Here is a 25,917-nt window from a genome sequence, read left to right as displayed (position 1 = left end):
TAATAGAGGATGATTATTACATAAAATGCTATTATTATTATAGCAAGCATTTATTGTGTGTACTGCTCATAAACTCTCTAAATCTGACCTATCTATCAAAAATGGATTTCACAATCAAATTATTTTTATTCGATATTAATAAAATTCCAAAGATTTCATTAAGAAGTCATTGTGTACTTAAGGATGCAGATTAATTAGGTTCATAAATTCTTTTCATTTTTTGTGGAAGTAATTTAATATTTTTCTAATGCTTTTTATTGACATTTTAAGAATAGAATTTTCATTTTTCTTATGAACAATGCTAATAATCACTTATAAATGCTTCTTTTAAAATTTGATATGGTATATACACATCTCACATACACAATCATATGCTGCATAACAACACACTGCATATACAACTGTGGTCCCTTAAGATTATAAAGGAGCTGAAAAATTCCTACCCTCTGGTGATGTAAATATACTCTAAGATGTTCACACAACAGACAACAAAATTGCCTGACCACGCATTTCCCAGAAAGTATCCCCGTTGTTAAATGGTGCATAACCATATATGTGTGGTGGAAACAGTGTTGTCCAAATTGGTCTATTTTTCAATTGACAAGAATTCTTAAAGTTATTATTTTTAATACACAATCTTATTTTCAGCACACAAGTAGTACATTGTCTTGGGCATAAAATAGATGAAATTGTGCTCTTAGTTATAACACATATCTAACATGGAGCTGAGCTCAAAATTAGAAATTATTGGGCCGGCCCGGTGGCGCACTGGAGAGTGCGCCACTTGGGAGCGTGGCGACACTCCCGCCGAGGGTTCGGATCCCATGTGGAGACCNTCCTCCTCTGTGAAAAATGCTCAGGTAAACAGTGAGGTGGGTCAGCAATCTGCAGCCTGGTTATTTTAATCATCATCATGATTGGATTGGTCAATTGAATTAAGAGCTTAGAGGTCAAATATACAGTAACTAATCCAAATGTCATTCAAGATATATCAAAAAGGATGTATTCTGTCATTGTCCCCTGCTCTTAATCTGCTGTAACTAAGTCATATCATTGGAGATTTTCATACAATTACTGGCATACTGAGAAAGGAGCTATTCTGAAGACATATGAAGATGACATGAAATTGCGTACATATGTGCTGATTGACTTGACTGCACATGATTTGTGCCAGTTAAAGAAAAAAAAATTTGCTACACAGCCCAATGAAATGGCCCTATTTATTAGACAGTATTGCTCATAGGACAGAATACCTTTTTAAAAGGTTTGGAATGAGAGAGAAACTTTTTGAACAGTTTGTCAATTGGGAAGACTTTGCTTCATAGCTAATGAAAACAATAATAGTTAAAATACTACTGATACTATTTGATAGCGTTAAGAATGCATCAGAAAAAGATTTTATGACTTAAGAACAGGAAATAGAAGCTGGTTATATTACCGTATGATCCACCGGCAGACAACACTTGATGTAGAAAGCTTTGGATAATAGGCAGCCTGGAAAGACCCAGAAGATTCAGTCAACAAAAATCTTCCATCACAAGCTGTGGCTGCAAAACAATGCCGATCAATGTTAGACAAAACAATCTTCAGATTCAAACTGGATAACAAACACTTCATAGAAAACTCAAGACAGAATCTGTACAAGGTTTTTTTTTACAAAACTGAAATGACCAAATGGGAGTAAACCAGATCTCATGTTTAAAATCTATTAGCTGTTTCCAAATACTCTTACACATCCCATGATAGAGTATTTTAGAAAAGCATTCCATTTCTAAACACTCATAGTTAAGCTGCGTTTTAAGTCTAGTATTCCATGTTTGTAAAGAAACAAATATATCTGAACTGTAAACTGGAAATTTAGAGAAATAATTAGTCTTATTTGTCCCATTAGATTGGAACTAGGTGAATTTCAAATATACGCACCAAATGTGATGTTCCCCAGAAAATGATTAGAATAAGGCCAGGAAAATGGTAGTGCTGGTGACCTGTAGAGAATTCCACCCCTCCAATCTGTTTCATCCTTTTTTCTAACTTCATCACTCTTGTTTGTTTTGGATAGAGGACCTAGCTTAATATTTTCACTTAGTATTTCTGATTATGTGTTTTGCTTTCCATGATGACTCATTTTCCTCTTTTAGTTCTTATAACATGTTTATTTCATGAACCTCTCCTTAATGTCAAGCATTATTAGTTGTCTTTAATTTATATCATAATCATTTCCAACTAGATTAAAAACTTCTTGAAGGCATGCACCAGGAGCCATAACTTAGAGCTTTCGGCTTTTTCTCATACACTTGTTATGTATAGTATATGCTAAAGAAATAAAACCCAGTTGATTTTTATAATTTTAGTCTTTCTTACATTATTTTTTATATCTAGATGCTTAGTTACTTAGTTCTGTTGACACCATATTGTAAAATTATGACTCCTAGACAGTACCTTCTTTCTCTTGGTGGGTTTTAAATTCCTCAATGCCAGAAGCATTGATGGATGGTAAGAAAGTTAAAGAAAAGTATCAAAATTAAATCGCTGCTTTTAGAACTTGAGTGCTGGAATAAATTAATCCCAAATTGAGGTATGAAAAATCCCATTGTAACATTATACAGCAATTCTATCAAATTATACAATACAAGCTATTATATAATGTAAAATAATACAATAAAGTAAATAAATTAAAAAAATTGAACAGCACATAGAAATCCTGGTAAAAATCCCAAATTTTTGGCTTTTTGTTATTTTTGGTATATTTTTTGAAAACCATAAAATTTACTTTGGTAAGTTAATTTTAAGATTCAAAGTCTGTTTAAGAATAATGACCTAGAAATTAATTACATTGGCTTATGACTTGATAGCCTAATTCCTAGCAGAAAACAAAACAAAACCAGAAAAGAATGAACTGAGAACAGAAAAGATAATAACCCAAGAAGGAAGAATTTAATTTTGAACAATCCAGCAAAGACCTAAAGAAAGGAAAGAGAGAAAATTATGGCTTGTTGAGACAACTGAATCTTCTTGTGTACAATACTTACTGCAAACAAGGACAAATTAAGGCTACTATGCGATGATTTGAAGATAAACAGTAAAATACATGACTTTTAAATGCAGTACTAAATGACTTTCTAGTTGCAAAAGCAAATCTATTCTCACCTTCAACTCTCTGCCCACTGCAAACCATGCCAAATAAATGGGACTATTGATTCCTTAGCCTTAATGACAACAGAACAAAAATAGTGTTTTCTCACATTTTTTATGACACATGGAGCCTTTTAATCACAGTTTGTTAAGAAACAACATGGACTCAAGGATAATAGGCAGTGCAATAAAGTCCACTGCTATTATAAATAGTTTATATTTAAATTATGATATGTAGAACCAATGAGGTAGAGTGATCAATTCTAAGCCCTAGAATATAACTGCTAATACTTATGAAATGTATACTATGTGCCAGGAATTGTTCTAAAGTCATTCAATATCTATTAAGGTACTCTTCCTAACAACTTTATGAAGTTATAGGTGGGGAAACTGAAGCATAAAGGGGTTAAATTACTAGTATAAAGTCTACCAGCTTATAAGCAGAAATTCAAAGCTGGGAAATATTATTTCAGAACATACCGTGCTATATATACTGCATAACATACAATATATAGAGCTATTGTAATGACATCACCCACTCTTTGAGCCAAAAAGTGGGTGGGGGGGAGGGTAGGGGAAGAGCATAAATGAAAGGAGGAGGAGGAAATTTTTTTAAAAGAATTCCACCTCTTCCAATGTTCTTAAAAGTAGAATATAGATCATGTTTTCAATAACATTCTACAACACACAGGAAGCAAAAGAAATAATTTAAAAAGTAACAAAAGAAGAACAATTTAAGAATTTGTAAAACCTATCTGCAAAGGTGGTAAAATTTTAGAAAATCCTCACATCCATTTACTACATATTTTTTGGGAAAGGCATCAACAGCTTTGTGCTCCATTACAGAATTCATAATTTTCCAAAAACCTGAGTTATGTCTCTAGTGTCAGAGATTGTTCTGTTTGCCAAACCCTGACTCAGTTCCTTCCTGAGCACATGACTAAACTACATTTCCCAAAATCCCTTACTTCAGATGGGGCCATGTGACTGAGTTGGTCAATAGACTATTGTGAAAATGATTGTGGTTATTTCCAAATGCGTTTTCTACAAAGTGCTTCTGTTCCATTCTTCCTTTGCCTGTCAGCAGGTGGTAAAGGATCCAGTGGGAGACTCTGGGAGCAGAGAGGGTAGTGAGCAAGGAGCTGGCTTCCTGAATGTCTATGTAGAGTGGCCCTTTGCCATCTTTCTTGGACTTTGATATAGATGATAAATAAACAGTTATTGTCTCAAATAGCTAAGATTGTTTATAATAGTATTTAGCCTGTCCTAAAGAATATGATCAATTTACCTGTCCAGTTTTCTACAAAGTTGCTAAATTTTAGTGGGAATGGATCATCTACAGATTAAATTCTGCTCTAAACGGCCTCTGATAAATTCTTTCATGCTAGCAAAGATGAAGAACATTCCCCACGGTGTTTAAAATAAAATTGCAACAGTATTGAACTACTTATAATTACAAAGTTCAGAATGCCAAAATGTTATCGTTTCAAGATACAGCCTTGTGCTATGGGCTTTCTCATATATTCTTTCATTTAATTTCAGGATGTTTCTGGAGAGCCAAATATTACATATGACAATGAAGCAGGATAGACTTCCAGGAAAGAAAGATATAACCTAGTCGTGGATGAGTAGGACGGCTGGGTGTTCAGAATTATGACTTTTTATACTACACAATGCTTTCTAGTGCAGCATCAGAAAAAAATTATGAGTGGGAGAAAAGTGAGCCAATCAAATAATACCAGCCATTATATTGTAGTATCAGAAATGTTGTTTATAATGGTATGGTATTCATAACAGCATGCCTTTGGGACCTACTGAGAGCTCCCTCTGCTGGCTCAATATTTACTAATTCCATTTTTGCTGATGGCATTGAGTTCTCCAGGATATATATAGCACACAGGTTCTATGCCCACCCATAAAGGTCTATTACACACATACACATGAGACATGCAAACTCTGAAGACACTTGCCAAATTCCAAATAAGCCTGTGCGTGGGCCTCAAGGCTGCGTGTTAGCATCTTTCCTTCTCATAGGTCAGCTTGAAAGTTAACTTTCTTTCTGATACAGTTTTAATTAGAGGAAGAAAACAATGTAAAGAAATCTTGGTTCAGCTATAGTCAGCTATAAGTTGTGCAAACCTAAATAACGAAAGACTAAAAACGCAAGCTCTATGAGGAAGTTATCTTAATGTGATTCTATTAATAACACAAACTAGAATTAGAGCTTACAGCTGGAGCAAAAAATGATAATAAGAGAGAGAGAGCAAGCAGAGGTCAATTTCATATACAGAATATTCTCTTAAATTAATCTTATAATTTTTTCTGCAAATATAGATTGATAGACAAAAGCTCTCAGGTGGAAATTATACTACTAGAACTTTGAGTTGGTGCTGAAGTCCACTAGGATTTTGGGCTCACCATCATCAATGATTAGAATGAATAAAACAGCTTGTATTCTTGAATTCTCACTGGATAAAAACAAATTAATTAATCAATTTTTCCACTAACTTATCCAAAAAATTATTTATATAATAATTTTATGTACCAAAATATATAAAGTGCTAACTTTAAAATACAAATTAGAGAATTAAGAAAATGAAAAATGAGGATCTAGAGACTTAAGAGAATTAGTGACATGGAAGGCTGATTGATGCTAACCCTCAATAAACAAAAAATTGTTATAATACTGAAAAGTAATGATGCAGTTTAATTGTCTTTAAAGCAAACTTTGATAATTAAGTTCTGATACCGAGGCTCATCTCATGAGTTCATAGCAGCTCAAAATATAATTCATGGTGTTACAACTTATTTTAGGAAAAATTGTCACACTTACATGGTACACCTATGGTTATTTTTTGATATGCACTGATATTAACTTATCATAAAAATTATGAACTCTATGAGTGTCTAGACCAAGTAATAGGTGTGGCACATTTTCTTACTATTTGCTTTGTCTTATATGTTGGTTATGCGTTTTCCACTATTTGAGGTTATTGATCATTGTATAGGTTTAAAATGTTGACATATGTTATTACTTTTGGAATCAAATCAGTATCACCCTCATTTCCTCATGATGGCACACTTGTATCATATTCTCCCTGAAATGGCTTTAGAAAATATCTGAAAACCATAGCAGAAAAAGAAGGTTGTTTTCTTCTTCTTTGAGTAACTTAGTTATATAAAATAGATTGAAAAATATTCTGTAGCCTGCACTTTCTTCCAATATGCTCCGAGTGCACTTCAGAGTATATAGTTAAACTCTGAAGGTTTGAATTTTATCCAAGCACATTTAAATTGGGATTGTTTAGTCAAAGTCTCTTCAGTAGAGCTACCTTTTGTTCAGTTGGTACTGGGAATTGGACCAACCGCCTGTCTTTTAAAGTATGTACAAGTAGATGGGTAATTTTTTAAGCTTTGTTATTGGAACATTCATCTTCAATTAAAATCAAACAAAATGAGAAAAGTGTAACAAGTAATAGAAGAGTGAAGTGTAGCAAATAGTAACAACACATTTTAGGAACTAATCGTACTCACAGTCAGTTTTAAAACTGATGATAAACCATACCAAAAAATGTTCAATTCATATTTTCTGTTTAATTTTTCAAAAATAAATTATAGGTTGCAGTTATCTAAATTCAATAGTTTCCACTCATCTGCAGAGGATACTTTCCAAGACCTGCAGTGTTTGCCTGAAACCACAGATAGTTCTGAATCCTATTCATAAGAATACTTCAAAAAGCTCATGGAAAGATTCATAGTATCTTTTAATTTAATTTTTCCTTGAACTTCAGTTTTTAATTGTACACGTCAATGGGGTACAGTTTGTTGTTCCAGTACTTGCATATATTGTGTAATGATCCAGTCAGAATAGTTAGTATATCCATCATCTAAACATTTATCATTTCTTTGTCATTGTAACATTCAAGATCCTCTTTTCTGGTTATCTTGAAATATACAATATAGTATTATTAGCTATTATTGCTCCAGAGCACCAGAACTTATTCTTCCTATCTAAGTGTAGCTTTGTACAAGTCTAACAGCTTCTCTCCCTCTCCCGCTCCAACTTCCCTTCCCCTGCCTGCGGTAGCTACTATTTACTAACAGCTTCTCTCCCTCTCCCGCTCCAACTTCCCTTCCCCTGCCTGCGGTAGCTACTATTCTACTCTCTCTCTCTTTTTTCTCTTTTTAATCATTTAATTATTTATTATTACAGCTGGCCTGCATGGGGATCCAAACCTTGGACCTTGGTGTCATAACACTGTGCTCTAACCAACTGAGCTAACTAGCAAGCGATTTTTCTTTACTGACTTATGAGAATTGTATATATTTATGGAGTAGAATATGATGTTTGGGTACATTCATGATGTGTGCACTGATCATATCAGGGCACTTAGTATATCCATTACCTTAGACATGAACTTTTTGAAGTACTCTTGTATATTGTTTTTCCTTATACCTATATATCTATGATAAAGTATAATTTAAAAATTAGGCACGGTAAGAGAAAAACAATAACTAATGATAAACTAGAACAATTATTATTATTATTATTATTTTATTAGACTTACAGGAATTGCTGGCAGCAGCTGGCCAGCTGGAAATCTGTACCATCATGCAGTACATACAATAGTTACATGGTGAACAGATCAAAGTAGAGATGTAAATCATTTGCATGCTTATTCACAGAAACTAACAATTCAGAGGGCTCAGGAGATCCAGCTGAGTAGATAATTTTTTTTTAAAAATTTTATTTTGTCAATATACATTGTGGTTGATTATTGTTGCCCCTTACCAAAACCTCCCTCCCTCCTCCCTCTCCTCCCTCCCACCCAACAATGTCCTTTCTGTTTGCTTAGAACAATTATAATAATACTCAGAATGGTGCATAATTTGAAACTTATGAATGGTTTATTTTGGGAATTTTTCATTTAATATTTTCAAACTGCAGTTGATCGCAGGTAACTGAAACTATAGAGAATGAAACCACAAATAAGGGTGGACCACTGTACTTCACATTGCTTACTAATCTACATTTATAATTATGTGGTAGTCCTCTTATATATGTTACTCATAAAAATAAACTACCCATTTAGATGCTGTTTTCTAGTAAACGTTGCTAAATGGAACCCAGCTATAAAATGAAGAAAAAGCCAAAGAGTTAATATGTTTAAATCACTTAGAGCCATGTTTGGTGTACGGTACTTGGCGCTTAAGTACTGCTTAAGTAGTACCTGGTACTGCTTAAGTGTTAAGTAATAATAATAATAATAATGATAATAAAGTATTATTATTAATACTCAGAGCAGATGCCAAAATATACAAATAAAATATGGGTGTTTTATTCAAGAGACATTAAATTATTATTCATAAGTGATTTACAGTATTCACAGAAATATAAGAGCCAAATAAAAGCAAGAAATTTAAGAATGGTGCTCATTGAGTTAGTTACTGTTACAATGGCACCCCCCCAGATATTATATAATACAATAGTAAAAAGCATTAGTAAGAAGTGAGAATATATAAGTGAGAAGTGTAATTCATAATAATTTGGAGTAGTTTAATACAGAAAAGGGATGAAAAGTAATGTCCTCTTTCTCCATATTCATGACAGACATTATATTATTATTATTATTATTTTCCCTTTTTTGGTGACCGGTTAGGGTATCGCAACCCTTGGCTTGGTGTCGCCCACACCGCGCTCAGCCAGTGAGCGCACCGGCCATTCCTATATAGGATCTGAACCCGCAACGGGAGAACGCTACTGCGCTCCCAGCGCCACACTCTCCTGAGTGAGCCACAGGGTTGGCCCATGACAGACATTGTAAATCACAGCATCCTTTTCATAGTCATCAATGGAATTCTGTTTAATTAATTAGTATGTTTAATATTATGTAATAAAGTTTAGAGAAATATTGACACAATTACTTTTTAGATTTTGTATTAAATTGCAAGCATAGATATTGGAACTGCTCATTCTTTAGTTGTTTTGGGTATCTGAGGGTTGTGTGTATAGCGAGAGAAGATGAAAAGGACAAGTGGAGAGAAAGGAGGAGTCACCTTACCACAAGTTTTATTGTCTTCATCTGAACCATCTGGGCAGTTTAACTCTCCATCACAAAATAAATCAACTGCTATGCAGTTTAGAGCATCAGCACAAGGCATTGAACCAGGCAGACATTCTACAGAGTCATTTCCTTTAAAAAAAAAAATTGAAATTATGAGCTCCCTGCACAGTAGATTTAATTTCCGATTGGTGTGATATGTAGAATATTTAAATATTTTATTCTGTATTTTTTGTCATTTAGGTCTTTACTTCTAAGTATATACTTCAGTTACCAATAGAAATATTTATTTTATTTGATGAATTAATAATTTGTAAAAATATAGAATTTTAAAATTTGAAAACAATTTCTTCATAGGTGTTAAATATGTTTACTTTGGTGATTTTAACCTTGAGAAATTAATACTACAGATTAACATTTAGTCCTTAATATTTACACCTTTTGGCACTGTTGTTGTGTGGGGCAATTTATTGGAAAGTTAATGGCATCATTTGCAGGATCTAGTAGTCACCTCCTTTACTCAAAAACTTATTATTTTAAAAGATAGTGGCTTAATTAAAGGTTCGCATTCTGAAGAGTAAAATTTACCAACAAAAGCCATCTTGAAGTAATATAAAATACTTAAAATTCCCAGTGCATTGCTACATTGAATAGTGAAGAAAACTGATGGCTGTTTCCATTCAATAACTCTTTGCTTCTTGGGTCAGAGATTCTTAGGGGTAAGATGCAAACACACTCCTCGTAGGGTTTTATATTATACTCTGGCCAGCATCTGATCAATTTTTACCTCTTAGTCTATCTATCCTTTACCTGCCCCTCTTCCACATACGTAAGTAATAGAGATGCACCAAGGAACACATTTCACTTCTAGAAATTAACTTGGACATTTTAAGTGCAATTCTAAAAATAAAAAGGAAGATATACAAGTGGCCAGAAGACACATGAAAAAATGCTTAACGTCACTCAGCATCAGGGAAATGCAAATCAAAACCACAATGAAATATCATCTCACCCCATTTTGACTGGCTAATATAAAAAAGATAGAAAATAACAAATTCCAAAGAGAATGCAGAGAAAGAGGAACTCTCCTGCACTGTTGGTGAGACTGTAATTTGGTGCAGCCATTATGGAAAATGGTATGGAGTTTCCTCAAAGAACTACAGATAGAACTACCATACAATCCAGCAGTGGAACTGCTGGATATATACCCAAAGGATTAGAAATCATTATGTCAAAGGTATACCTGCACTCCCATGTTTATTGCAGCTCTATTTACAATAGGCAAGAGTTGGAACCACCCTAAATGGCCATCATCAGATGACTGGATAAGGAAAATGTGGTATATATACACAACGGAATATTACTCTGCCATAAAAAAGAATGAAATTCTGCCATTCACAGCAACATGGATGAACTTAGAGAAAATCATGTTATGTGAAATAAGGCAGGAACAGAAAGAGAAATACCACATGAGGGGTAAGGAAGGAATTGGTAAAGGTCCACAGAAAATGATTACATGGTATAATGTTCAATATACTAATTACCCTGATTTGAGCATCACATATTGCACACAGATACTGATATTCAACTCTGTACCCCACAGATATGTAAAATTGACCATGTTACAATAAAAAAAAAATTCTTATATGTGCACAACAGAAAGATGTGTTTTTATTTTTCAAAATAATGTGGGAATTTGAATTTTTTGTCTGGCTAGAATAACAATAATGATTTAAAGTTTTTGAAATATCTAACGCAATAGCAATGGAATTTTTTTGCTGTTGTTATTTTTAATCTTTAAACCAGCACTGTACTGCCATCTGCTGGGTTTTAAAAATATGAAATTCTGAAATTTCTCCTTATACTTCATAAAGTTATTTGGGAAAATAAAAGTGTCTGTATCAATGAATCTGTTAAGATAATACTTAATTGAAAACATTTATGGACAGGGCCATTGATTAAATATACAACTAAATTAGATTTTTGTAACTGGCTCTAATGAAAATTGATAAAAACCTTTGGGAAATTCATGGAACCCCTAACATCTAAAAGAGGGCATAATAAAGGTTAGAGCAATTCCCAAATGACAGGATGCCTCCATTTAAGAGAATAAAAATGTCGATAAAAATGTTATTTAATAAACTCAAATGCATATTTTAATTGTTGATAAAAGAACTATTCATTGATAGTTTCTAATTATTGAGTCCCTAATCCAGAAAAAGGTACAATGTTTGATAGTATTCATAATGCTTGATAAACAAACAAACAAACAAACAAAAAAAGCACTGTACTTGCAATTCTGTTTTATTTTAACAATAGCTAATAGAATTCTAAGTATTCTGCATTTGAATACTAGAGTTTGGGCTACAGCTAGGAAGGTACATAATTTTGGTGTCCTAACGTTTCTCATGAGAGCTTCACTTCCTGATGCATCAAATCTCTGTCCATTGTCTATTGAATATGAGATTGAACCTCAAAACCACACTGGCAAGTGACACTACTTGGGATCATTTGATCTCTTCAATGATCATTCATTCACTCCACAAGGACTTACTGTCTTTTTTTGAATATGAGATTGAACCTCAAAACCACACTGGCAAGTGACACTACTTGGGATCATTTGATCTCATCAATGATCATTCATTCACTCCACAAGGACTTACTGTCTTTTTTTTTGTGTGTCATGGAATTTTAAGGGATGGAGATAAAAGGGTGAGTAAGACACAGCCTTTCTTCTCATGGAGCTGGGAATTTAGTGGGGGACTGGTTCATGAACTAATTGTTTTTTAAAGAGAGGTAGGAAAAAGTGCTATGGGAATACCAACGAGCAGGAAATTAGTTTCCTTTTGGGGCAGGAATTAAATAAATATATCTTTACTGAAGGGATCATCTTTAAACTAAGTTTGGAAGGATGCTTAGAAATGTACCAGGAAGACAGCTATGTGGACTGTATGTGGCGATGTGACAGGAGCACATCAGTATGTACAAAACAGACGAGTCTAATTTATCCAAATGGCAGGATGTTTGTGGAAGCCAGAGAAGGAAAGCAGTTTGCTTCCACATTCTGGGGACCTTTTTAATCATTGTTAAATGTTAAAAATACTTTTCTATAAGCAATGACATTAAAAGTTTTACGTACATCTGTGATGCAACCAGTCCACATTCCAAAAGGCAATTTAGGGACCATATGGAGAATCACATGGAAACAGGAGACCGATTGAGAGAAACAGGTGAAAGTTGGTGGGGGCTAGAACTCTTGCACTGGGAGAGGAGATGGAGCACGTACCATTTTTTTTTTGTTTATTTTTTAAGTTTTATTTTATTTTTAATTGACAATAATTGTATATATTTATGGGGTACAATACGATGTTCTGATACATGTATACATTGCGGAATGATCAAATCAGGTGAATTAGCATATCCACTACTTCAAATGTTTATCATTTCTTTATTGTGAGAGGATTTAAAATCCTCTCTTAGTTATTTTGAAATACACAACACATTATTATTAACTACAGTTACCATGCTATGCAATAGAACCACAGGACCTATTCCTTTCATCTAACTGTAACTTTGTACCTTCTGACCAATCTCCCCTCTTTCCTCACTCCACCCCGCCCAGCCTCTGGAGCCATCATTCTATTAAGTCTGTTTTTTGAGATTCCACATATAAGTGAGACTACACAATATTTGTGGACTCAGTTTTTACAGGTAGAATTGAGGAACTTCAGCGACTGGACACCTTCCCAACCAAGATCACAGGAGGTAGAAAAGCAGGTGCTAAGGAGGGAGAAGTTGAATTACTAATGATCATTTGTCACAATAATGATTATAAGAGAAACAGATGTTGCGATTAGAAAATGAGTCTAATTTGAAGGTGGACATATTAGGTACACTTCTTTAGGATGTACTCTCTCTCTCCATGCTGTTTCATTTGCCTTGGTGCATGTAGAAAGAGAAGATTCTCATATTGAAACTAATATGGAAAATAGGAATCTAATTGTTTTACAAGGGTAGTAAGTTTTAGGATTTTGTCAAATTGTATTTTTACCTGGTCTTCTCTCTCCCTCTCATTTCCTTACATATGCATGCATGATTACAGTTTCTGACAAAACCATTGATTAAAATATTAACTGTAACGGAAATTTGCCAGATGCCAGTTGTCTTTAAAGACCTCATATTCTTAGAACTAGAGTTCTTTTACTTGTGTACTACTTGGTTTGTATTTCATTCCTTTATTTTTCCCCTAGTATTCTTACTTTTCTAAGAATGCTTCCAAACCGTGCTTCTCAAAAGGGAATTTTTAGGAGAAGAATTAATGAATTCTAGTTGAAGACATTTGCACAAGAGAGTAAAAATTGGCTCGGTTTACTAGAAGCAAATAAAATTTCCTGAATATTAAGTACTGTTACCTTGAGTGCGAAAAATACTTTCACAAGTTTTTATATCTACCTGGTATTTTATCTTTAGGATACCAATTTTTTGCATATTATGAAAACACACCAGTATAAGTATTACTCATATTTGGAATTCTGCAAATACGAGGGTTTTTTGTTTTTTTTTTTGGTCTTTTTCGTGACCGGTAAGGGGATTGCAACCCTTGGTGTGGTGTCGCCTGCACCGCGCTCAGCCAGTGAGCGCACCGGCCATCCCCTATATAGGATCCGAACCCGCGGCGGGAGCGTGGCTGCACTCCCAGCGCTGCACTCTCCCGAGTGCGCCAGGGGGTCGGCCCCAAATACAAGGTTTTAATTATCCATTTATATTTGTATCATAAAGGGTTCAATATAAACTCGAATGTGATTACTTCAGAGTGATCCAAAGTAAAAATTATTTCCAGTGAACTGGGACAGGGGACTACTGTGCCTACTTTGTGCAGGCCCTGTGCTAGGCATTTTGGAGGAAAAAAAGACTAAAATCAATCATTTTTCTTCCAAACTAGTGACAAAAAAATGTTGCATGCAAGATAATAAATTAAAAATCATAGTTTGGAAATCTTTGATTTTTATTTTCCGTATCATTTAAGTGAGGGTAATTGTACTTGGTGGCCAAAGTTGTTTAAGATCCTGATAGTTTACTTAGTAGTGGAAGTAGAAGCTGAATCTGTGGATTTCTGCCTTTAGAGACCAATTTCATTTCACAACACTGTACTGGAAAATAGAAATCATCTCACAGAAATTCCCATTTACTTTGATAGAATGAATCTAGTCTTTTTAGCTAGACTATGGCTTTTCAATTCAAATGAAATTGCAGTGGAAAGATACTTTGATAGTCTTAATATCATGTCTGTAGGAATGTCTCAAATTAGAGGAGAGTGCTCAGCAATGTATAAATGCTGTTTTCTCCAATGCAAGGAAGAAAAAATATCCTTAAAGTCATGATGTATTTGGTATCAGTTAAAGTCTCTGCATCTCAGTCCTGGAGCAATTAAATCAAGGAGCATAACTCTGTCTTAAGTTCTTTTGGCCCAATTTCATTTTCTTCACTAAATCAACCAATTATTCTTTTTCTTCAGTCCCCAAACTCTTCCATATAATGGAATCATAGCAAGATTGCATTTTATATGAGATTGAGAAAGCCCATGATAGTGAAACTTTTGCTTTTCTGCAACCCTTGCTTACACAGTAAGCAACAGAGAACTAGAACAAGCTGAAGTCTAGCAACCCCTGAAGCATATGAGCAATTGCCCAAAACAGCCCTTCTAGGCACTCTGCAGCAGCCAAGAAATCAATCTGCATAATGAGATCTTAGTTCCCATTTCTCTCCTCTAGTGTTTCAAATGGGTTAGTAAAACTTTACGGTTATTGACAACAAAGGCAGTTGAACAATGGGACATAATCCTCATGGACTTTGTAACTCTTATCACACAGAAATTCTCTTCGGCAAAATTTATAATAGTACTAATGCCAGGTATATGATGCATGCATTTGTTGATTTTTCTCAAACTCTGCCTTCCAGGCATATAAAAATGGGAATAAACTCAACATCCCTGAAAGGCATATTCATAATAAATTACTGCTTGGAAACTGCGGTTTTCAAGTTTAATTGCCTCATCAAACTCTGCCTTCCAGGCATATAAAAATGGGAATAAACTCAACATCCCTGAAAGGCATATGCATAATAAATTACTGCTTGGAAACTGCGGTTTTCAAGTTTAATTGCCTCGTTCCCCTCTATAAATCTATAGTATCTTGACATATGAGAAGAATAAAAGGAAAAGGACTATTGGGAACTCACATAATACCTGGATTTAGTACAAAAGGGAATATAATATTTTGCCACCTACTCACCTTATGATAATTCTTTGAGGATTGATTAAAGTAATTCAGTATAGTCTCCAATAGCAGGGAATGTTTGAAAATGGGTTATTTTGCTTAAATAAATGATCAGATTAAAATGAGCATTACCAAGTATAATCATCTTGTTTTAAACTTGATTTTTGGAACAAATTTCTCAAAATATACTAAAATTGTTTTTTCAGTTTATTTTTGGACTAAAGGAATTAGCCATTATTAACCCTAAAGGCCTAAATGTGTTGAAGGGTGATTTTAGATCCTGTAAATATTTTTTCACATTGGAGAAGAGAATGTGGGCTCAATGACAGTTTTTTCAATAGAGGTATATGATTACAACTTAAATACAACTTTAGGCAGGCTTATTCCGCCATAATAAATCTCTATGTGTTTTAGAACTGTGATGGCTTGTTTCATAAAGCATTTTGATTAATGATTCATGTATTGCTTTGCTTTTCAAACATCATGCTAACCAGTTTATGTAAGAAATGTTAATTCTTACTAAGAAAGGGATATAGTTTCTCACATGTCCTTTCCTTGTATTTATATGACATTTGATGTAAATTTTAATAACATAAAAATGGCAATATTATTGTTGAGGAGATGACTGAATGTCTACATGACATTGCCTTTATTAAGTTCACTTGAAGTGATTAGGGGCACACTCAGGCTGTTTAACATGAAGATTAAGTTAGGACCAGAGAGGTTATTTTAGTTGACTGGCAGATAGACAAAAGCACAGTAGACAATTACTAGGAATCCAGAGAAACTGGCACATCAAAGATACACAGTAGGAGTTGGCACAAAGTAGACACAATAAAAATCTTGTTGAATGAATGAATCCAAGGCTACTTTGGCACTGGTTTGGCCACCAGTACCACGTTAACAGGGGAGAAACAGCATGTTTAATTTGTATGTAGAGAGACTAATCAAAGGCAAAATTCCCTAAGATCTAATGAAAAATGTATCCTTTCTGGAAAACATTTTGATCCTCTTAGTGGTGTTCTTAGCAATAGATAATAACCACCGTTCTAACAGGCTGGATTGAGGTCAGATAAGCTAGGCATTACCTCCAATGTATTGTTTACTTTAGTGAAATCTTAGGCTAAGACTGTAAACTTTTATGCTTCAGTTTTATTATCTATAAAATGAGGAATAATATCTAGTGTTCTATGCATGGTAGGTTGACCATAATTAACTTTAACTATATGGTTTCAATTAGCTAGACGAGAGGATTTTGAATGTCCCAACACAAAGAAATGATAATCGTTTGAGGTAATGAAGAAAAAAAAAAACAAACTAGTGGTTGCCAGAGTTTTAGGGGGGATGGAGGGATGAACAGGTGGAGCACAGAAGAGTTTTAGGGCATCACAACTACTCTGTATGATACTATACTGGTGAATACATGAAATTATGCATTTGACAATACCCATAGAGCTATACAAAACAAAAAGGGAACCTTAATATAAAATTGAGTTAATAATAATATATCGATATTGGTTCATAATTGTAACAAATGTATCACACTAGTATAGCATGTTAATAATAGGAGAAACTGTGTATATGTGTGGGGGGAGGGTATGGGAACAATCTGTACTTTCTGCTTAATATCTCTGTAGAACTATAACTGCTATAAAAATAAAGTCTATTACTTAGGGGAAAATTATTGAAATATAGCCAAGATAAACAAACAAACAAATAAATGAATTCCAGGAAAATAATAGCAGTAATATTAAACAGCTGTGCCATTAGAGAATTCTCAGGAACTTAAAGTAAAACATAAGCAAAAACTTTTAAAAAATATATAGAAATAATATTATTAAAACTGACCTGGAGTCGTCAAAGGCCTGCTGGTCGTTAGCTTGTCTGTAGAGATAAATGGCATTAATTCTCAGGAACTTAAAGTAAAACATAAGCAAAAACTTTTAAAAAATATATAGAAATAATATTGTTAAAACTGACCTGGAGTCGTCAAAGGCCTGCTGGTCGTTAGTTTGTCTGTAGAGATAAATGGCATTACAATAATGATTACATATTTTAAACGGATTGTTAGGAATTTATTGTATTTTCCTTCTGTTTAATATTTAATGTAATAATTTTTAAGGTGTTGTGAATTATTAGTATCTATTTATTTAGGAATATATCATTTGTATTTGGTTCTAGGAATGAATCTTTTTGTTTTCAGTGATTTGTAGAATTGTAGAGTCAAGAGAAATGAAAACATATGTCCACACAAAAACTTACATATATATGTTCATAGTAGGATTAGTCACAATAGATAAAAAGTGAAAACCTAAACATCCATCAACTAATGAACGAATAAACAAAATGCTTATGAATAAATAAAATATTTTGTGTAATGGAATATTTTTGGAAATAAAAGGTATAAAGTACTGATACATAGTACAACATGGATGAACCTTGAAAACATTGTGCCAAATGAAAGAAGTTGGTCACAAAAAAAATGCATCCAATGTGGTACCATTTATTTGAAATTTCCAGAATGTGCAAATCTACAGAGAGGAAGTACACTAGTGATCACCTTAGAGCTGTGGGAAATAGGATGTTAATGCTAAAGGCTTCCTTAAGGGGTGACGAATTCTGTAAATATATTAAAATCATTGAGTTGTATACTTTAAATGGATGAATTGTATGTCATATTAATTATACCTCAATAAAGCTGTTAAAAAAATGAATTGCAGACTGAAGGTTTTTAGATTTTTAATAAATCTTTTATTTTTGAAGTACAGAACAGGATGTTATTCAATGAGCAATAACTAACTATGAGGATTCATTAATTTTATACTGGCTGTAGACTTAAGTATCCTAGGTTAATCTGATGCTATTTGAAATAGAAGCATTGGAAATGCCTATACCACAGGCTTTAGAAACAAAAGGAATTGCTTTTGATTCCTGAGTTTGACACTTAATATGTGACTCTAGGCAAGATACTTATTCCTTAATTAATTTCTTCTTAACTGGAAAAGATATAATCTCTTTAAGGGATCATACTGAGAATTAAGTGAGATAATGTTGGCAAAATATAGTACGTGACCCAAGTGGGTACTTTTTTAAAAAATGTAGCTCTTTCAAACATTATGAAAATAGTCATGATTATGGATAATACCAAAAGTAATATTTTTATAGTTTTATAACAATTCACATTTATGAAATTATTTATATGTAAAATCGATAATTGAAATGACTTCTGAAATACTCAGAAAAATTTATTATTCATGATTTATGGGAAGAAGGTTTTCATGGGGGTAAAGGGTTGTGCCCTGTGATTCTGTAGTTGGCAGAACTAGTATCAGTGTTCAAATCTTCTGGCTTAACTTTAATGCTTTTTCTACAACAGAATAATTTTACATTTTAAGATAATTCAGGTTAATTTTAAAAATTATTGATAAATTTCCAAAGAAACTCTTTCAATAATGGTGTGATCTTGAAAAGGCAAAGTGAAGTTCTAAATTTTATGTGAAGCAATGATCAATTTTATTTAGAAATATGGGGTAAAGAAAATACTGGAATAGAGTAGTTAACATTAAGCCTTGGAAACAACTTTCCTAAGAGGGTAATACATTTTGAAAGCCATCATTTGAACACCTTTTTCACATGTCATTTATATATACATATTCATATGTATGTAAATAAATTTTAAAATATGAAAGAAACCTTAAAATCAAATATGTATATCCTTGACATATGTAACTAGGTGTTATAAACTCTGTAATATTGCAAACTACATGATTTGTAACTAAATGTGTGCTTCTTGCATTTTAATATGAATACTGAATGTCTCAGAAAGAGATAGAAGAAAAAATGTACCCTTTCCTAATGTCACAGAGTTTGATGATCAACAAGTTATATCTAAAAAAATGCTATAAGTACTGACCTGAAGTTGTTGCAGAGCTAACTGTGGGGAAATTCTCTGAAGATGCTGGAAGAAAGTAAAGTTAATTTGACATTTGGGCTTATAAATATATTTCTTACAGGCATCGAATACAATTTGAATATTCATTCAAATGGCATCTGATTTTTTTTTTTTTCTTTTTGTCTTTCTTCGTGACCAGCAACAGATCGCAACCCTCAGTGTCGCACCCGTACCGGACCGGGACCGGCAACGGGATCGCAACCCTCGGTGTTGCGCCTGCCCCTTGCTCAGCCAGTGAGCAGCCGGTCTGTATGTGGGATCCGAACCCTCGGCGGCAGCCGCCGCGCTCCCAAGCGTCGCACTGTAGCAGTGCACCACCGGGCCGGCCCCAGCATCTGATTCTTTAGAGCTCCTGTTTTATCCTCTCTCGTGCTGACTGTTCCAATTCATTATTTGTTTGTGATATATTTTATAAATTTCCAATATATGCATATTCTTTCTATACAATTTACTTTTGCAAAAAGTTTGCTTTTTTTGTACCCATTTAAGAAACATATCTACTTATTTATTCTCTAATAACATAGAAGAATTTATATTTAAATCAACTAATGTAGTGTTTTATACCAGATCTTGGCATACCTAAAACCAAGGGTTTTGCACTGAACCGTATGGAAGACATCAGTAGCAAATAATCTTGTACATAATAGTATCTACTGGGAAATAAGTACTGTTTAAATATAAAGGACTTTTTACATAAAAGATAAAAACTGGCTATGTTCTTCAATTCTTAATATGCTTAATGGTTTTAAAACCACAGTGATTCAACTATACACAATATGAAGGAAACCTAAGCATATCTCATGGAAAACACTCAGCTAGTGAAATTTTTTTTATTCAAAACTTTATTGATGATGAGTGGGCTAAGTGATATGTTTTCTTCTGCTAACTAGGTTTATTTCAGGATTTTTTCATTTTGCATTGTCTTATTTCTACAAGATCTATGACAGTTTTGTTAAAGGTATATGGCATATTATTGATGAAGAAGATAACAGAATAAGATTTATAATATTTTTTCACAAAAAAGTATTTTAAATTTTATTTTATGTGATTTGATAGTATTCTATATAGTAATTCAAAGTGTTTATGAAATTCTTAACCAATTTTAAAATGTAATAAATATAAAACTCATGTGAAACAAACAAATATTAAACATAAAAACCTACAATTAAGCTTGGAGCCATGTTTATAAATGTATTTTAACTCAGCTCAACAAATTAAATATAACTTCAACTCACTGAGTATGTTGTTAAGTTGATGTGATAAAGTTTATTGCATGCATACTACTGATTCTAAGTTAACTCAAAGTATATGGTTTTTTTTTGTGTGTGTATGCATCAAGAGCAAAAGGATACATTGTTTTTGAATAAATATGTAATTTTTAAGACCATAAACTTCCCTCCCTCAAATAGTGATAAAGTTTATTGCATGCATACTACTGATTCTAAGTTAACTCAAAGTATATGGTTTTTTTGTGTGTGTGTATGCATCAAGAGCAAAGGATACATTGTTTTTGAATAAATATGTAATTTTTAAGACCATAAACTTCCCTCCCTCAAATAGCAAAATGGTGCAGTTGTAGGGAGTCATGAAAATAAGTTTCAGTATATCTGTCAATTCATTTGCCAGAACAGACCTCCATAAATCAATACACATTCAAATAAAGATAAAGGAAACCAACTTTTTTGAAAAAAATGACTATTAGAAAAATGAATAAACATTGTTTTATTACGAACAAACTCTAGTATAATGGTTAAGAGCATGGATATTAAGATCAGACAACTTAGGTAAAAATCCTTGATTCAACTCTAAGTAGTGATGTGATTTTAGGCAATTTACCCAAATTATCTGTGCTTTGGTCTTCTCATCTGTAAAGTGAAGGTAGTAAAGACATCATATAATAGGATTGATGAGGGGAATAACTGATAGGTAAACCACCTGTTCTAGCTAATAATAGCTAGTACTAGTTTTCAGCTCATCTAAATCAAAGACCCATAATATGCAGTCCCTGCTCCAGCAGCTGTGCCAGAGGGTAGAGAAGACACTAAACAGAAGCTATCTTCTCACTGAACAGGAGCTGCAGGACACAGCAGCAGACTTAATGAAAGAGGAAATTGTGTTTGATGAAACAATGCTGTAAAGAAAAGCAGCTAGAGTTCCAAAATTTCGTATCTACTATTATAAAATCAAAAAACAAAAGAAAACATAAATTTCTGTATGATTTTCTATATTTGCTTTAAAGGCAAACCTATATTGACTGATGTCATTATGTATCAAAACTATCTGAACTGACATTATTTTGTTCAGAGTTTGTCTTTATTCCACTTGGTGTGCACACACACATCTATCTATATAGATATAGATATAGATAGATATTATTTTGGATGTTAGCTTCCTAACATCCCCCAAATTCTGAATTCCAAACATATTTGGCCCCAAAGTTTACAGATAAGGAATTGTAGACCTGGATGAGACTGGCAAATTACTACTGTTCATGACCAAAATAAGCACACAGAGTAAATGTTTGTTGAACTGAATCAAATTGAGAATATCTAAAATGGAAAATTTGGAACAATTTAAGCAATGATTGGTATATTTTCCTACTGTTATTTTTGATGTCTCATGTCTTTTCTCCTTTGATTTATTATCATAAAAGTTTTAATTTTTATAGTCAAGTAACTGGGATGGATCAAACTCACTGATCCCTCCGTTTTCTTCTTCTCCTTTTAGCTTCCCAAGTCAAAATTGGACCTTTCCATTTGTCTGTGTTATCTAATAATGTCTATGACTCAATCAGAAATGATGAGTGTCACTTTCTGATAGAGAGTTCTAGAAAAGTGAGGGTGTGCTTGACCACTGCAAAGAATATGACAAGACCCACAAATATTTATGCACACCGATATTTTCAGAACCTTTTTGGATAGTTGATATTTTACAAACTTTTTCTCAGTGATATTTTTCTTCAAATATGGTTCCTTCATATTTTACTTTTCTTATGTAAATGTGTCACCTCAGGCAATAAGACAAGTTCCTAAAGTCAAGGATGATCCCCCTGCTTTCCTGGTATATTGCTAGGATTTTAATTTCATAGTTTAATGATTCAAAGAAATCAAATAATGTTCACAGATACCTGTGATATCAATGCTGTTCAAATCAATATGGAAAGTGACCAGTTGGCTGGATTTATTTGCTTCAATGCCTTGAATCAGTTCCTCTTTCACATTTTCATTTGATACCCACTGGGCAAAGAAAAGTTCAAATATGACTATAACGCTGCCATTTCTGCAAAGCAAAAGATGATATAGAAGGAAAAAGTCAGCTGTCTTCAAGTGATTTGTGCTCAATTCATGTAAAATATCTTTGAAATTCTCTGTTTATCACCTTGTTAATCCTCATAACACCTGGGTAAGGTAGGTTATGTCAAATATTATCTTTATTTCCCAGGTAGAAGACAAAGGAATCAAAAGACTAAATGCTTTTTCAAGAACACAAACAACAAAGTAGACCCACCATTGCAATCTGAGTTTTCTGAGTTCCATGTTAAAACACTAATTCTTAGGCCAGAATGTTCCCCACAGTCACTTGTGTCAAATTAACCCAAATCACATGGTGTCGTGTCATTTATTATGATTTTACTGTTTGAAGGAGTGAAGGGCATGGATTTGTAATTTTTCATGGATGATTTCTAAGGAGAGAGAATCTAAGGTACTTTCACTGGTTTCAAAGAAATTTTTCTGTATTGTTTAAGAAGGCCCGAGAGCAAGCGTATGGCAACTAATCTATGTCTACTTTTTCTTCTCTATCCTGCTTAATGCAGAATATAAAAATATACCTTGATTTTAAGGGATAGAAAAAGCAAGCATACCTGAGACTATTGGAGACCCAGAGGATATTCAGTTTCATGGCAAAGAGCTGGGTTTATTTTGCCAACATGATATCCCACCATAGCATTAGGATTTGAGCCTAATCGTCTTGCACTTTATTTTATCCCCTGCTCTGTAACATGCATTTTAAAAGGTGTTTTTTGTTTGTTTGTTTTTTAACTTAAGGAGAGACAGAAATGAATGAATTTTTGGCTAGTAGGGATACTTGAAAGATTTTTGCACTCCTGATTACATTTTTATCTGCCTCATGCTATCCTTTTAGGATACAATCACCTAGGAGACAAACTCTATCTCTGATCTTTATTCTGAACCCTTCAGCAAGCTGGGGGTACTCCGGGTGTACTTGCTTCCTTAAGAGGCAGACTAGGCAGAACCAAATTTTACAAATATGTTTGCTGGTTCTGAAATATAGGCGTTTATTCACATATTGTTATGATATCTGTAAACTGATGAGCTTCTCAAGGAACTTTGTCAACTCCCAAAGAGTTCTTATTTATCTGTCACCTATATATCCTCACAGAACCTAGAATAAATGCTTTTTTTTCCCCTCCATAACTGTATATAGGGCTAGAAAGTTCTTGGAAGACCACAGTAGATCGGCATCTCCACTAGGCAGGATATGAGTATTTCTTCTTAATGACCATGCCACTATTCAGGTTCACAGTTTAGCAGAAGTTACTCCTTTCCATGTAGCTGGTTTTTCATTTTTGAAATGAACAAGATACTCTGATATAGTAGTACTTCACATCTATTAAATAAATAATTTTAAAATATTAGAAGGTTTAACTTTCCAATCATTTGCTTAAATCACAGTAACCAAATCTTGTAAACAAGAAAGATTCCTAGTAACTATTTAGTTCAGGGTTCCCAAACTCACACATAATGAAATTGCTTACTGTCTTTCAGAATATGTTTTGTCACAGACACTGTTTTTATTTGTTTTATTTCTATTCTTCTACACTTAACTTTGCATGCTGGCAGATCCTTAATTTTATTAGAGAATAACTGTCTATTTTCTTAGGAAAGGTGACATCTTATTTAATCATTTGTTATATCAATCACAGTTTTATTCATGGACATATGGCAGGGCCCTCGTCGATGGAATCTGAGGGGAAGACTGATTCAAAATATCTGGAAAACTTTTCCAGATCTAATAAAAGAAAGGCTCATAGTGGAGTGCTACTCTTGTTTGTTGAATCTTACTACATTTATATAAAATTACTAACTGGCATACAATTCTTAGGCTTCATCCCATTTGATTTGAACAGAGGTTCCAGAAAAGGGTGATTATTCTATTTGTGCACCTGATGTTGGCCAACATTTTCTCTTGGCAATAAGGATACTTCTTAGGCTTCATCCCATTTGATTTGAACAGAGGTTCCAGAAAAGGGTGATTATTCTATTTTTGCACCTGATGTTGGCCAACATTTTCTCTTGGCAATAAGGATATTGAGGCTCAGAGTAATGTCAGTAACTTTGCCCAGGGTTAAACAGCTTATTAGTGTCACAGATAAGAATGAAACCTATGGCGTATGTCTGCCAGATGTGTTTTTATATAATCCTTCCACCCCAGCACCACTTTTATTAACTCTATTTTGAGCTGTTTGTCAGCAGGAGCGATATTACAGCACATTCACCTTAGAGGAAGGTCTAGGTTTTTCTTATCTTGCATTGTTACCAGAATTTTAGATCCAAACAGATGGAGAAAATAGCTAGTTGGATTTTTGTGGGGGAGGAAGGAAAGATATTTTATTCCCTTCATACTTTCAAAGAGACAGTCTTCCCTCTTCTTCTTCCTCTTTCTTTCCCTCCTTCTTATTCACATTATGTCTCCCCAGCCAACTTCACCCCCCAAACAGTTGAAGGGATAGGAATAAAAATGGTTAAAATAAAGTGAGAGTAAACAATATCCAGGATTTTTGTCAATCAGACATTTTCACCTTATCCTTCACTGCACACTAGGTAATTTTAATCCCAAATAAATTTGATTTTTCTTTATGTAATTGCTACATGTTTAATATGACTAAACACTTGCTTTTATGAGAGGCAAGATATTTCTGGCAGAGAAAGTACAAATCTAGAATTTTTCTTCACTGGGTTGAAAGTAACTGGATTAGTTCATCCTCAGGCATAAAACATCTTTATATGAAAGATGTGTTCTCTTAGATATGAATTATATATTGCATTTAATAATTTATACTTTACAAGAGTAGGAGTTATATATCTTATATTCACATACAGTTGTATTCTTTAAAATTAATTTTCTTACTCAGTGTAAATGTTGAGATAAGAGAGATACATAGTAGAAATCAAGAAAACCATAATAAACATTTGTATTTTACCCATAAGAAAGGTGATATTTTAGCAATTTAGTAATGATCTTTATTAGTGCTGTGAGATTGAATTTATTTATTAAGGTAAATAAGAATTCTTTCTTTAAGAAAAAACATAAAAAAGAAACAATGGTCATTTTCATTTCAAAGTACTTGCTACAGTAGAATATCTGAGTCCTTTTTTAAAAAGCAGATAAATCCTATCACTAATACAGAAAGCCTGTGTGTAATAAATCAAAATGTTTCTTTTCTCATATTTTCCTTAATGATATTGATAACTTT

The 25,917-nt window shown here is 33.4% G+C and overlaps 1 protein-coding gene across 1 annotated transcript in view; it reads right to left on the bottom strand.

Annotated features, from left to right (window-relative positions):
• LOC103604990 (enteropeptidase-like) overlaps positions 1-25,917 on the bottom strand; it is a gene marked incomplete at its 3' end in the record, with an annotated part of 62,162 nt that overhangs the window by 22,438 nt on the left and 13,807 nt on the right. The window contains exons 4-8 of the mRNA XM_008589568.1: positions 22,549-22,700; positions 19,383-19,427; positions 17,450-17,485; positions 9,195-9,326; positions 1,439-1,547 (exon numbers count right to left, since the gene is read on the bottom strand). Of these exons, the coding sequence (XP_008587790.1) occupies positions 1,439-1,547; positions 9,195-9,326; positions 17,450-17,485; positions 19,383-19,427; positions 22,549-22,700 (474 nt within the window). The remainder of the gene's footprint in view (positions 1-1,438; positions 1,548-9,194; positions 9,327-17,449; positions 17,486-19,382; positions 19,428-22,548; positions 22,701-25,917) is intronic.

The sequence above is a fragment of the Galeopterus variegatus genome, unplaced genomic scaffold (genome assembly GCF_000696425.1).
Source record: "Galeopterus variegatus unplaced genomic scaffold, G_variegatus-3.0.2 Scaffold5526, whole genome shotgun sequence".
In the NCBI taxonomy this organism is placed as follows: Eukaryota; Metazoa; Chordata; class Mammalia; order Dermoptera; family Cynocephalidae; genus Galeopterus; species Galeopterus variegatus.
Note: the sequence above shows the minus strand (reverse complement) of the source record. Positions and strands in the feature narration are given on the sequence as shown.